The following is a 15585-nucleotide window of genomic DNA, read 5'->3' as shown; positions in this document are numbered from 1 at the left end:
ATATTGGTGGTAAAAAAAAATATCGATGATCTTAATGCGACAATTTAGAATTTCGGTCCACTAACCGGGATGACGTAGTCAATTATCCCAAACTATTTAAAATTGCCTGTACTTTGCAATTAAAAGTAGTGTGAGTTGTAATCATGCTGCGTAACATAAATCAACCTCGAGTAATCAATATTGTCGCCGAAGCCAAGATTGGACCAACTTAATTTAATGTATACCTTAGCCACAAAAACGTGTGGCCGAGTCTGCTAGTAATATTATAAAGTGAACGAATCAGATGGAATTCAAAATTGTATTCTATGGGAGTAGGCTGGGTTGTGAACCAATTATACCCAGTTTTCAGCGGTAATATTAGGATGTCGAAAAAATATGATGTACTGCATTTCATTGAAATCGGTCGAATAGTTTCTGCGATATGTTTTTGAGTGCAGCTTCCTTCTATCATTGCTTCTGTAAAATTTAGTCTTTCTGATGTTTTCCGTTAGTCGGTTGTCGAACTTTTCGTAATTGTCAACAAAACCTTTGAATGGGGGCTGGGCGTGGTTATTATCCGATTTCAACTATTATCATGGAAATGTGTCCAGCAATATATTTATATAGCGTACTTGGGAGCGAGTCAACGCCCACATTTGAAACAAATAAGGAAAGGCTAAGTTCGTGTGCAACCGAACACTTTATACTTTCGAAATTTATTTATAAAGATAACACAATAACGAAAATCATCATACATAGTATATGAGTAGATAGATAGATTTCACTCGTTTTCACCACAAAGATATACATAATTTTATATTACCTATAATTAGGTACATATATGGGATCTAGGGTAAGTTATGACCCGATTTTAACCATTTTTGGTATGAGATCATGTCATCCATGTTGTCAGGGTATCAAGAAAATATTATATACCGTATTTCTTTGGAATCGGTCGAGTAGTTCCTGAGATATGGTTTTTGACCCATAAGTGGGCGACGCCACGCCGCACATAGGTTTCTGCTAGTGCATACTGCGGCTAAAAATATAAGGAGTTGTCGCAGGACAATGACATTTGGTACATCATTGTTTTGGATTCCAACCAAGAAAAAAATGAAAAAATCAAAATCACGCCCCCTATTTTACGCCCACCTTCCATATAAGGCGAAACTTAATTTTTGACCATAGCATTTTTATGACATTATATATGTTGGTGTTAAATTTCAATAATATGATTTTTGGCACATAGCATTTTTATGACATTATATATGTTGGTGTTAAATTTCAATAATATCCGACCACTTTTACGCCCACCTCCCATACAACTAAATTCTCTTTTATCATATACCGTAGCAACTTTTAGCAACTTTTTTACATCTTCGCGACATTATAATTTTTTTAATTTTATTTTAGTACGAAAAATGTTTATGTACGGATCCGAAGACATTAATAAGTGATGCATCACATCTTCGTTTGTGAATATGTGTCCAATTCTTCTGGAATTATATATCCTATAGTTCCTGTAATTCTCGTTGCGTGCTTCTTGTGCTTCCTTAGATAACATTCCTATGAAAAAACATTACAACTTGCATAAATTAAGATATAAAATTAAAAAAGGTTAACCAAAACTCACCTATTGGTAAAATAGCCTCTGAAATAATTGTGCTGCCATGAATTAAAACTTTGTGAACAGTTATGGGCATATAATACCAGCCATAAAGGTTAACATACAGTTTGGCGGTATCCAAACAATATCTATAGAATTTGTCTGTATCAATCGACTTCCTGCAATTGATTGTGGTCAATATAATTTTAATGCGATGAAGTGAAGAAATACCGAATTTGAGACTTTCATCTGAAGTATTTCTTAATATCAAGGCATCAATGTTATTCATTTCTGTCGGGTTTGCTCCACAAATGAAACAAACCGCCATAGATGAAGATCCAGTGATACTACTCGCCACTTTCCCATCTATCATCGTTAACGACAAACTATGATCAACCGTAAATCGTAAATATTCAATATTACGGTAAAAATATCAACAAAATGTTAAAAAAATCAGTGCCAAAAACAATTGCATTCAATTGCAAACGTTTATAAAGTACGCTATATATTGCATACTTTTGGGCGGTAACTTGCCATTTTAGAGTATCTCATTGTTTTTTTCAAGGGGCAATTTGGGGCAGCTGAATTTTTTTTTATCGTTTAGCTGAGACTTCAGGCTTTAATTCGGTATATGTATGTCGACAGCGGTAGACAGCGCTAAAAAGATACACCACTTTGAATTTGAAGAACATTGAAATTTTGACGTCCAAATTATGTTGTTCCACAAAATTTTTTATGCATTATTTTTTTCAATGGATTTTGAAGCAAATTTTTTCTTTGATACATATTGTAAATGAAAAATAATAATAATGTTGAATTTCAATAGTTGTTTTATTGTATCAATGATTTGACTTTTGAGTAAATTTTTTGCTAATTTTGATGTTCTCCACATTCACAAACTTTGGGCAGTTCTGGACAAAAAACCAATGCAGATAGAATCCTAATACTTTGGGAAAATAATGTACAGATAGTTGGTAACAAACTGTAAAATTTTCATTCAAATCAGACAACTTGCCATTTTTGAATTTCAGCCACGGAAATCCCTATGTGCGCCGTGGAAATGGGCCGATTACGCCCATATACAACACCAGCCTCCTCAGGGTGCCAAGGAATATGTGTACCAAGTTTCATTAAGATAGCTCAACTTATCACTTGCACGGACTGACATCCGGATGTCAATTCCACTCGTCATGCTGATCATTTATATGTATGTATATAACCCCATATCTAACTCTTTTATTTCTGTGTGACACAAACAACCGTTATGTGAACAAAACTATAATACTCTCTTAGCAACTTCGTTGCGAGAGTATAAAAAATACATTCACATCTGCCCCACTCCATTGTGATCATCTGTACAAAATGTGATTTTCATAGCTTTATTTGTGGCTATATCTACAGCCTTTATAGATTTTAAAGCCATTTTGTGGGTGTGGAAATGGTCTGATTTCGCTCATCTGCAATACCAACACTCTTATGGTCCCAAAGAATGTGTGTACCAAATTGCATTAAGATATCTCAAGTTTTACTCAAGTTATCGCTTGCACCGTCAGACTGGCAGACATGCTCTCGGAACATGTCGCACAGAGTGTAATCGTTTTGTTCAACTAACGTTTGTTTGTAAGTCCTAAAACTAAATGAGTTAAATATAGGTTTATATAATTTTCTTTTATAATATTACTATAGCGTATATCTAATTATAGATGATGTTAAATAAAAAAAAGTAAAAAGAAAAACATATTATATGCCTCAAAGAAGCATGAATAAAAAAATCAATTGTGAATTAATTTTTTGAATATTAAAAAGAAAACACCAACACCATTAGAGATTTCACGTCGTGGTAAACACACAAAAGTGGATAAAACACACAAAAATAGCCTGAAAGAGTTGGGGAAAATTATTACAACAACAATATATAAGCAAAATCAGGTCCTCTAGCCCCCAAAATTAAATGAACATCTTATTAACTTCAACTATAAGTGAAGGTCTAACTAACTCTAATTATATTAGAGTCAACCTAAGTAAGCATAACTTCAAGCTCATAATTTATTAAAGCCTTAAAAAACAGTACAATATATATTTTAAATATACTAACTAATTACTACAGTTTTTTAATACCTTTACATGTTTCACATAATTTTATGAATATATTTTAAGGTCTCATGGATTCGCCGTAAAGACTTCCAATTACTAACAGTTGGGTTATCAACCCATAGTAGTGATAAACGATTTCTTGTGGAGCACACACGCCATATGGGGCACTGGTCGTTAAGAATTAAATCTGTACGTGACAGCGACCGGGGGTTATATGAATGTCAGTTGTCAATATACCCTACCGAATCAATTTTTGTAGAACTGAAAGTTGTTGGTAAGTTCAGAACATGATTATATTTATATGAGTATATTTATACTCTCCTAACATGTTGCACATAGTATAATAGTTTGTTCACATAACGGTTGTTTGTAACACCTAAAATTAAACGAGTTAGATAACAGGATGACGAGACGAGTTGAGATCCGGTTTACTGTCAGTATCGTACGTGCAAGAGATTATTGGAGTAAAAATTTAGATATCGTGATAAATTTGTTACACAAGGTCCGTGGCGCCATGACAGAGTTGGTATTGCAGGTGGACGAAATCGAACTATTGTTACGTCCGCAAAATGGTGTTAACCGAAAAGCTAAAAGAAAAGTGCTGCAACTAACTCATAAATTAAGCTATAAAATGAAATTTAATATAGATGATCATACTGGGAAAGGGCATATTCCGCACATCGAGCAATTTTATCCAAATTTAGTACATGATGACGCAAGTTCATGTTCAAGTAAAATTGAAATTTTTTGAAAACCACGCCTACTTCCCATGTAGCACAATTGTTAATACTATCTGATTCGTTTACTTTCTTCTACGAGCGTAGCATAGACACCCCTTACGAGAATATATATTTGTTACAACAGCGTGCAATACGTTAAGCACCATAAATCAGAACGAGAATGATGAGAGAGTTGTAGAGTTTGGTTTTTGATCATCGACAATGGATCATTTACAATGGAATATAGGGTGCCCCATCTGCTGCTGTTGCACTTTCACTGGCATTTAGCAGGCAGGTTTCCACTCTGGGCATCAAAGTTTTGAGCAGAGCGTATTAACCGATATAAATATGGGACCTAGGGGAAGTTTTGACCCGATTTTAACCATTTTTGCAGAATTACATTAAATTACACTTGAAAGGTTGTAGTTCTATTTCGACAATTTAAAGTAAAGTTTTATTAAGCTACTAGCTGACCCGGCGAACTTTGCACCGCCTAAGAGTCAATGAATGTGGTGTTACAGATAAGCAGAACTTTATGATTTTTTTTAAGCAATACAATGAATTCTTATGTATAATATTTATAGCGGCCCGGTACGTGCTTCGCCACGTATAAAGTGAAATATTAAATCAAACTCATTTATAAAAAAAAATATATATTTAATTATTTGCTAGTTATTCAAAACATTTGGATAAACAATATTTTTTGTTTTTCCATTTTGAGCATGAATAAACAAACGGCGGGGGGTATCAACTCTGGAACAGGTAACATAAAGTTGGCCATGTGAAAAACATGTTTCCTTCAAATTCACACCACAAACGTTAAGTGTTTGCCTTTGAGCTTTGTTGATAAACATCGCAAATGATAAACGCATAGGATATTGTAATCGTTTGAATTCAAATGGCATATCAGTTGGAATCATAGGGATACGCGGTATTAAACAAACTTCTCCTTTCGATTTACCAGTTAAGATCGTAGCTTCAATCAAATTTGGCAATAAATTTTTCACTGCCAATCTGGTGCCATTACACAGTTTTGGTGAATTAATATTTCACAATAATATAATCAAAGAACCCACTTTCAGAGTCAAGCAATGCGGTGGCATACCAGCCGGTTCTAATGAATTTAAAAATTCAGTTGGATAATTCATTGCCTCATTTTGATTCATAGCACTGTCAATTGACTTATATGTCGTGACTACGCCTGGGAGTTTTGCTTGAATTTGAAAATATATGGCATTGATATGAATGTTCTTTGGCGCTAAAATAACGCGTTCTCTCAACCAATCATGGTTTCTGTAATTCTGAAGAATATTTGGAAAAACACATTCAATCAATTCATCTATCGATTTCGTAATTGTACAAAAAATATTCGGTACAGTGATCACTGTTCTGTCGATTTGTATTTTGCCATCACCAATTTGTAACAATTGTTTTGAACACTCATGGGCAGCTGGATCATTTTGTAGGTGAATACGCATATTAATGGTCAGTGTCAATTTTTGTACATATCTCCAAAGAACTGATGACTTCAAACAGGCATTTATTTCATCAGCAGGAGTTGACCGAGGAATGACAGGCAATTTTTGTCGAAAATCCCCTGACAGTAACATCAAAGCACCACCAAAAAGCTGTTGGTTACCACGTAAATCTTGCATTGTTCGATTAAATGCTTCTAGTAATTTTTTATTCGCCATTGTACACTCATCCCATAAAATAATTGACGTTAACCGCAGAACTTTTGCCATAGCAGAATTTCTTGAAATATTGCAAGTTGGAGTTTCAATCACCTGTACATTCAATGGCAATTTTAATGCAGGGTGTGCTGTCCGACCACCTTCTAATAATGTAGCAGCAATTCCCGAAGATGCAAGAGCCAATGCAATTTTCTGTTCCGATCGAATAGTGGCTAAACTCAGTGATATAACGAACGTTTTGCCTGTACCACCAGGTGCATCCAAGAAATATAACCCACCTGCATTATTGGAAATGGCTTGCATTATTGTGTCATAGACATGTTTTTGCTGAATATTCATTTTGGTTATATTCGATTGTACAAATAAACGCAAATCATTAGAATTGAATTCCTGCTCACGTTGCAATTCACGATCAAACAGATCATGCATGTCACGATTTGGTGCGGTCATACCCAATTGTACTAATGTTTTATTTGCAATCCATAGACACATATCTTCAATTATTATCAAAGCTTCGTTGTACATTTCCTTAAAATAAGTGGAAAATGTGACTTAAGAAATTTCTACAAATGATGAAATGTCAACACACTGAAAATATTAATTACCTGTTCGTGGATCAATCATTGGTATATTTATCTTATAGCCATTGTCACCTTTCCAATGCAATATTGGGCATTGTAATGCGTCGTAACTACGATGAAGTTCCGAAACACGTTGCAATTGGTCATTTCTACGATGATGTATAATACCACGCGATTGAAACTGATCACCACGAATTACAATTGCAACCTCATCAATTGTCGGTGCATTGAATCGCCTTTCATGCTCTCCAAAAGGTGTTCTATCAGCCCTTATTACGATTTTGTGATGATCAGAGGGCATACGATCGAGAGCAATTTTGAACAATTGAACTAATGCGTTATGCTGATGGAAAAACCTTTGTAGTTTACAAATAATTTCTCGTCTTGTATTCAAAGCAATTGCACAACGTTGATCCAATTCACGATTTACATCACCAATAAAATAAATTTGCAAAAATTGATAATCAGCGTCGGGGTAGGGCAATACCGAACCAGCTTGATGATAAATTTGGCCCTGAATCTGCAACATGAATGCAATTTTAATTGCATAATAATTTTTAAATTTTTAAAACTATAGATTGATTGGGACAATCCTGTTTAAGTATTTACCTTAAAATTATCTGTAATAATGTTGAATAATTATAAACAGCACGCGTAATTTCAGGTACAACCGATCTATTTCATGCATTACGTTCACGCTGCGATGCATTAGCTTGTGCTCGTTCATCTGGAGTCTGTACTGCCGTAGCATTTGCATGACGCGTTCGCCGACCTATATTTCCTCGTGTGGGTCGTGGCATTTTTCTTTCAATTAAAAAAGAATAAATCAAATTAAAAAATTGTACACCATATGTTTTTTCAAATAAGGAAACACATACATTCGTGTAATTCACTTCAACAGTTCAAAACTTACCGTTTTTTGCTCGGAAATTCGGTTTGCGCTATATTTATTTTTTTCACAAATTCACACAAATTTCAATAATTATTAAAAAAAAATATAATAACTAATAATTTTGCACCGCGGTAATCCCGGACACTACTGAACGTATGGGGCCAAAGAAAACGCTCCAGCAATGTTTACACTCCAATGTCATATATTCTCCTAATTTGAATTTTCTTAATGCTAAGAGTCAAAACTCTATATACCTACAAAAAACAAAATATTCATGTATTTCTCTCTGCAAAATAAATGCACCGTAATATAGTTCGATATCTTTTTAAAGCCTACTTTGTTTGTCGATCTGCCTGCTACATACATACCTACATGTTGATATAAATATAATGCAAGTAAGTTTGTAGGTGGGAATAATAAGTATGTTAGTTAAGATGGAAGTTCATAAATTTTGAGAGCGAAAGAGCGTAGCTAAGTAGGTAACAAATCATTTAGTAAATGATTAAACTATTATTGATGTATGTATGTTAATATGAAATCCGCTGGCTAAGTGGGATGAATCTGACCAAACAAATGGGTTTTTGGTGTGTTTTTAAAAATAATTTCACCATAAATTGAGCGCTTTTCAGCTTTCCATGTAGGTACGAGTTAAATAAAAAAAAATGTAACATATGTGTGGTAAAATTTTTGAAACATTTTGGCCGATATCTCGAGACCCTAGTCACGGAGCGGCATCAAAAATACTCTATACTATAGAAATCAGCTTCCATTTGCTACCCATATTGTACAAACACATCCTAGGGTAACCCGGGTCCACGTTTTGACCCTGGTATCCGATTCTTAAAATTTCAAAACACAAACCATCTACTGAATAGTCCAAACAAAGCCTAACAATTTGGTTTGGATAGGCCGTTCTTCAGTTATAAAGTCACAACGAAAAATGGCATTCATTTTTATATATATAGATTTTCTTTAGTTTCTGATTTAGTTTATATTGTAAAGTGAACGAATCAGATAGAATTTAAAATTGTATGGTATGTATTATTTGGGAAGTAGGCGTGGTTGTGGACCGATTTAGCCCATTTTCGCGTCGGTAATATTAGGATGTCGAAAAAATATTATGTGCCCAATTTTATTGAAATCCGTCGAATAGTTCATGAGATATGTTTTTTGACCCATATTCCATTTTTTTAAGAAAAGCTGAGTGCAGCTTCTTTCTGTAATTTCTTCCGTTAAAATTAATGTTTCGGAATTTTTTCGTTAGTGAGCTAACGCACTTTTAGTAGTTATCAACATAACTTCTATATGGGAGGTGGGCGTGATTATTATCCGATTCCACCTATTTTAGTGGTGTGTAATGGGGTAATAAAGGAAATGTAAAAGCTATTTGGTTGCGGGACCACGCCCACTTAAAAGAAATATTATATAATATTCGTAACTTTATTTAGGACTTAGTTATAGCTTTTTATAGGCTTCCGGTTATCGCCATTTTGTGGTCGTGGCATTGAGCCGATTGCCCCCATATGCAACTCTACTCGTCACCCTGATCACTTTGGTATATTCCATCTTAACTTAACTAGTTTAGTTTAGGTGACATAAACAACCGTTATGTGAACTGCATTTGGTATACTCGTACAGCACTGATGTGCAGGAGATCTACCGGTAACTAGGGATACAAACATCGTGAAATGAAACATCGATGGTTCGATGTATCGATGTTTCTTCAAAACCCATCGAAATCAAAAACATCGCCATTAAAACACCGATACATCGAAACATCGATGTACTTTTGAACTTTTTTAACTTATTTTAAATTTAGTGTGAAAAGCAAAGGAATAAGAAGCAGAAGCATAAATAAATGAAATGTAGTACGTCTTAAGTTGATACATTTTATTTCACTTAGGATTATATGTCTGTTAAAGTTTTTTCACAATAAATAACAGAATTTCAAAACAACGACACGGAAAGTTTTTTCAATGTTTTCTTTTTGATTTTACTTCTGCGTGATAGTTGCCCTGGGTTTAGAAAACGGTCGTTTACTCGGCACTGAAGTGGACAATGTGTAAATATTAATAAATCTATTTATACAACTCCGGAAACACAGTATTCATGTCAACCCAAACTCTATTGGCATCTGATTGGTAGGGGTAACAGCCGAGATACATTTTCTCTTAAACCTTCCGCCCCTGTAATTGTAGATAAATTTGACAGCTTACATTTCACCTTTTGGTGGACCAAATGTTTATTCTGGTTCCAAATATCAAACGAGTATTCTGTTTCACACTCATCCGAAGATTCTGTTGTATCAGCGCGATTCTTTGAATTTTTTATGAAAAAAAGAAAGTATTTCTTTTAGCCATAGCATCTTTAAAATGCAGTAATTTGAATCTCTGATCTAACGCAGTAGCCTACGCCAGAATTAAATTGTATAAATAAATCATAAAAGTAAGCTCAGCATTGTCCAAGCGGACATTCCCTTAACGAATTCTCCGTACGTTACAAAAATCAAATTCCAATGTAATAAAGCGTATCCAAATAGAGGGTGTGAGAAGTGTGAAGGTGTGAAGTAAAATTTTTATATAAAACATCGTTGAAAGTGGCATCGATGCATCGACGTTTTTAGATTCGAGACTTCGATGGCTAAAATCGATGCTTTTTGACGAAAACATCGATGTTTCAAAAACATCGACACATCGTTTGCATCCCTACCGGTAACCAGTTGAGTACTTGAAGAAAACTTAAAATTGTTTGACCTTCTTCTTCCTTAAAAAGTTTGCTATGTCGTACACCACTTTCATAATATCATCGATATCTAAATATAGTTATGAGTAGTTATATCTAAACCAATCAGAAATGTTGCACTCATTTACTTTTTAATCTTGTGGGAAATTACAAACGAATTACATATCTTCCGAAAAAAGCATATTTAATGTGTATATTTTATATAGCGGATTAAATAACGCGCGCCTCTTATTAATTCGATACACACTTCTGCAGAGACCTGGTTATACTGTTTGAACCAAAGTAGTTTTAAATTTGGATTATTCCGTAATTGTACCCATTATCAGTATAATTTTTTGTTGATTGTATATTTGTGTCTAACTCGAAAACACATGAATGTACACACTTTTATATGCAAAAGGTCTACAAAGACCTATCACACGTTATACCTGTTTTGGCTGGTCTTCTTTTGTTCTTTCTTCAAAACTCCGAGATGAGCTGTGGTATGTTTAGGAAATTAAGTTTTTTGAAAGAGTAATATAATTAGGGTCAATGTTAGAATTTTTTAAAGTGTTTGACCATGATTGCACAATTTTATGCTATGTTTTTGGGGATCATAGATAGGACCAAGAGGATATTTGAAATTTTTTTATATACATATAGTGCACCCACTTGAATGACATTTTAAGTCACTCAGTATTTTTAGAGCTCAAAGTTAGATGTTTCTTTGTATAGTTTTATACTAAACTTTATTTCAAAAAATTTAATGCTTTTGGAGTTTATCGTTATCAATTTAAAGCACTTTTAATAATCTTCAAAATAACCTTCGTATATAACCTGTGTATTTTCCGATTCCACCCATTCTAACACCACGTAGTAAAGTTCTGAAAGGCTATATATGTATGTACACATGTACATGTGTTTTAGTAATTTATGAGATATATATGTACCAAAAACCCTTATAAGAGGTCCACGCCCACTTTCCCTAATGAATCGTGGTTGCCTCGTCTTGTTTTGCATAACAATCTTTTAAGCCCCTATGAACGCCATTCATACCAAGAAAGTACCGAGGTTCTTTAAGAATTTTGAATTAGTGGATTTTCGAAAACCATGAAATTCTACTTCTTTCTCCAAAAATTCGCCTTTGTCGAGTTGAAATTTCGTATTAGAAGTATATTAATATGATATTTCCAATTTTCACCAAAAATGATATTAATATATACATTAACCTGGCCATCATATCATCAATGAGCGCCGGCTTTAAAAAATTTCATTTTCATCTAAAAAAGTCACCTGCAAAGTTTGAAGTTTATCTGTGAATAATTGATGGACCCAAGACGAAATATCTCCTGTCATCAAACAAACAGTCAGCGTATTCGCGTCTTGGCTCCCACGTCACGGTTGACAGTCATAACTTTGAAGTTGTAGATAATTTCGTCTACTTGGGAACCAGCGTTAACAGCAATAACAATATCAGCCTGGAAATCCAACGCAGAATCACTCTTGTCAACAGGTGCTACTTTGGACTGAGTAGGCAATTGAAAAGTTAAGTCCTCTCTCGACGAAAAAAAACTAAACTCTACAATTATTCCCTTCCTACTTTATGGTACAGAAGAGTGGACACTAGGAGTTTTCGAGAGAAAGGTTTAGCGGAAGATTTATGGTCCCTCAAACATTGGCAACGGTGAATACCGCAGAAGATGGAATAATGAGCTGTACGATTTATACGACGAAATTGACATAGTTCAGCGAATAAAAAGACAGCGGGTACGCTGACTAGGTCATGTTGTTCGAATGGATGAAAATGCTCCAGCTATGAAAAGTTGATTTAAATTATATAAGGGAAATTTTATTTTGTGTTTTTTGTTATTTCTTCACAAAAAATGTTCCTTTATGTATAAATATAGTTGAATAATTATTTTAATCAATAAGTTCTATTTGGTGATGGTAACATTGATCTGGTTCGACTCGCATGCGATTTCCAAATTGGAGTCAATTTCTGAATCGATCGCTTAAGAGAAACATGTTCCAATCAACTGGCACTATTTCTGTCAAAAGACATTGTAAATTCGGGTATTTTCGAAAGTATTCGTGCACAATCTTTTGTGATCTCATTTCGTGTTTAAAAGAAAATATATTCGAAATTGACGTTATCTTACTTTGAAAATGGCGAAAGCATTGGATTTGTCAGTAATTTCGGTAAAAACAAGTAAAGCCGATGAAAACCAACGATAAATTGCTTATATTGGGCGCTGTTTTTATATTTTGCAACAAGGTCGTATATCAGCTCGAGGTTCTCATAAATGTGCGGGAAAGCTACTTAAATTGTACGAAGATTGGAAAAACTTCAGCAAAGTTCTTAGCAGTTCTCGTGAGCTACAGTGGAACGGCGAAGTTTCTAGGTGCTCCCAAAATCGAATCAGGTACCGGAAAAAACATCGCCGAAGCTGTTCACAATACTTTATTAGAATGGGAAATTTCTGATATAGTTGTAGCCTCGAGCTTTGATACTACATCCTCAAATACTGGTCTTGAAAAAGGTGCTTGTATTCTTAAAGGTGACCTTCTAGGTCGGAAACTCATGAATCTTGCATGTCGTCATCACACTCAGTTACGTGGGGATTTTTAAGATCTCTTAGAACTTACGATTACATTCTTTGGTGATAATGGTGGCACTTTTCGCACATGTGGTGCAACATCTCTTGCAAGATTCATGTCAAAGGCAATTTACTGTCTCAAGATTTTCTGTTTAGTTTCCAATTCAAGTTGACTGCAAGAGCATTAAATTGTTTTTGAGATATTGATAAAAATCGACGAAGTTATATGTAATGCGGTAACTGAAAAGTTAAAGAGTCATTTGAATTTGGTATTTGAAACCCGAAACAGTAGGATTAGCATTTTTCGATTCCAAGGGTTTCACTCCAAATCAAGCAAAAAATGGTAACCGTTTAACATCGAAGGCTCCTGCTTTACATTTTATCAAATACCATACATGTCCAAATTTGCAGGATTGGCTTGTGACTTATCTGATTTGACTCGTATGAAACAAAGAGCCTTTATATCAATTTCGAACTTCAGACTGACTTCTTTGATTTAGACCCAGCTGTGTGGAAGGAGTTAAATTTATGAAAGATTAGAACCGCATTTTAAAACACGATGAAGAAGAAGCTCAGTTTATATTGCAGGTTATCGATTCTTACCGCAAAAAATATCCATCACATACAAAATCATCATTGAATAAATCATCATAAAGCTCCTAATATTTTCTAAACTTGAATTCAAATACCAAATTTACAATTCCAATAATTGTGTGTGCAATAAAGAAAAACATCAAAAATTTAAAATAAAATATTTTTTGTTCACATTTTACCAACTTTTGGGCTCATCATTTATTCAACTTTTTCAGGCATTTTATTTAGATAAAAAATAAACTTTTTTAACCCGGCGCTCATTGACTTACACATTTTGTAAAATTTCATAAGAAATCGCGGCCAAGCTAATATGATAAGCACTTGATCCTTGGGACCGTGAGAGGGTTGCTTTCCAAAATGGGCAAAATCGGTCCACTGCCACGCCTACAAAATGGCGAAAACCGAAAACACGTAAAGAGTCATAACTAAGCCATAAATAAAGTTATAAAATTTGGAGCAAAGGATCGCACTAGGAAGGGGCATATTTGGATGTAATTTTTTTTGGGGAAGTGGGCGTGGCACTGGCCTCAAATCGCTTATTTGTATATATCTCGCAAACCAATGAAGCTATATAAACTTTCTGCAGTCGGTTCTCTTACGTACCCCACCACACACCATGAATCACGCCCACCTCCCATACAAAGGTTAGGTTGAAAATTACTAAAAGTGGGTTATCTTACTAACGAAAAACGTCAGAAACACTAAATTTTACGGGAGAAATTGCAGAAGGAAGCTGCACTCAGATTTTTTACAAAATGGAAAATGGGCGTGGCATCGCCCACTTATGAGTCAAAAACCATATCTCAGGAACTACTCGACCGATTCGAATGAAATTCGGTATATAATATTTTCTTGACACCCTGATGACACGTGCGACAATGGATGAAATCGGTTCACAACCACGACAACTTCCCATGTAACTCAATTTTGAACTCAATCTTATTCTTTCACTTAATAACATATACAAGTGGAAATATTTTTCTTCTAATAGTGTGTCTCTGTTCCAAAAATTATTAAAATCGGGTCAAAACATCTCCTAGCTCCCATATACGTAATTATAGGTTTTTCAAAAATACGTGGGCTTTATTACGCATATATGTATTGGTTAATATATGAGATATCTTTGCAAAATTAAGTGAGCGTATAGTCTTGAATATAGTGTACTTTGGTGGTGAAAATGAGTGAAATCGGTTTAGTAATTACCTCAGCCCTCATATACTATATATGACGATTTTCAATATTCTATTAAACTTTATGCCGAATTTATGGATAAATTTGTGTATTATCTTAATAAAAATATAGCAATAAAATGCGACAGTATAAAATGTTCGCTTGCACCCGAACTTAGCCTTTCCTTACTTGTTTTTCTTAAATATTCTCAAAGGATGTCGTCAGGTGTCAGACAGTTGCTTTACAGTTTAAAAGGTCGTTATATGATTCTAAAATATTATTTCCTCCTGCAACTATCTTATTTCTTATATCATATTCGTGAATAGTGAATAGTGTGATCGAATCATTTTCGCCAAGAACTTTATTCACAGGGTTCAGTAAAATATTTTTGACAACATATGCATAACGATTACATTCTTGTCATAAGAAACCCAAACAAACTAAGTTGGTAACTCATTCGGATTTCGTATTCTTTTTTAACATTTCGCTTTAGTACTGTTTTTCAACAATTACAATTAACGATACCTGCAATTAAAACCCCTACTCCGGTCTTATAATTATATATTTTGTTTCATTTTGTTAACTTTTTATTGAATTATTTTTCTATTCTCTGCTGGTAAGCTTAAGCTTATAAGCTTTAATATTTATTTTAAATAAATTTGTTTATTTTAACTTTCTTCATCATTGAATATTGAAGCCTTAACTGTAAATTAAATTCGAATTTATTAAAAACATACATTTCACCCAATTTTTAAATTCAAGCCTTTTCAATTTGTTTTTATTTTAATATACTCTCGGAACATGTTGCAAAGAGAGTGTAATAGTTTTATTCACAAAACGGTTGTTTGTTACACCTCAAACTAATCGAGTTAGATATAGAGTTATATATACCAAATGTCTTTTCAAAGAGATACTGTGTGTCGATCCTCTTTTCACGG

At 34.1% G+C, this 15585-nt stretch overlaps 1 protein-coding gene across 2 annotated transcripts in view; it reads left to right on the top strand.

Moving 5' to 3' along the window:
- The window catches only part of LOC105219897 (uncharacterized), a 201268-nt gene that overhangs the window by 51844 nt on the left and 133839 nt on the right, over nt 1-15585 (top strand). For both annotated transcript variants that reach the window (XM_054227504.1, XM_054227505.1), the window contains one exon: nt 3743-3953. In XM_054227504.1, the coding sequence (XP_054083479.1) occupies nt 3743-3953 (211 nt within the window). The remainder of the gene's footprint in view (nt 1-3742; nt 3954-15585) is intronic.

This window comes from Zeugodacus cucurbitae, chromosome 3 (assembly GCF_028554725.1).
Source record: "Zeugodacus cucurbitae isolate PBARC_wt_2022May chromosome 3, idZeuCucr1.2, whole genome shotgun sequence".
NCBI lineage: Eukaryota > Metazoa > Arthropoda > Insecta > Diptera > Tephritidae > Zeugodacus > Zeugodacus cucurbitae.
This window is presented reverse-complemented; position numbering and strand designations above follow the sequence as displayed.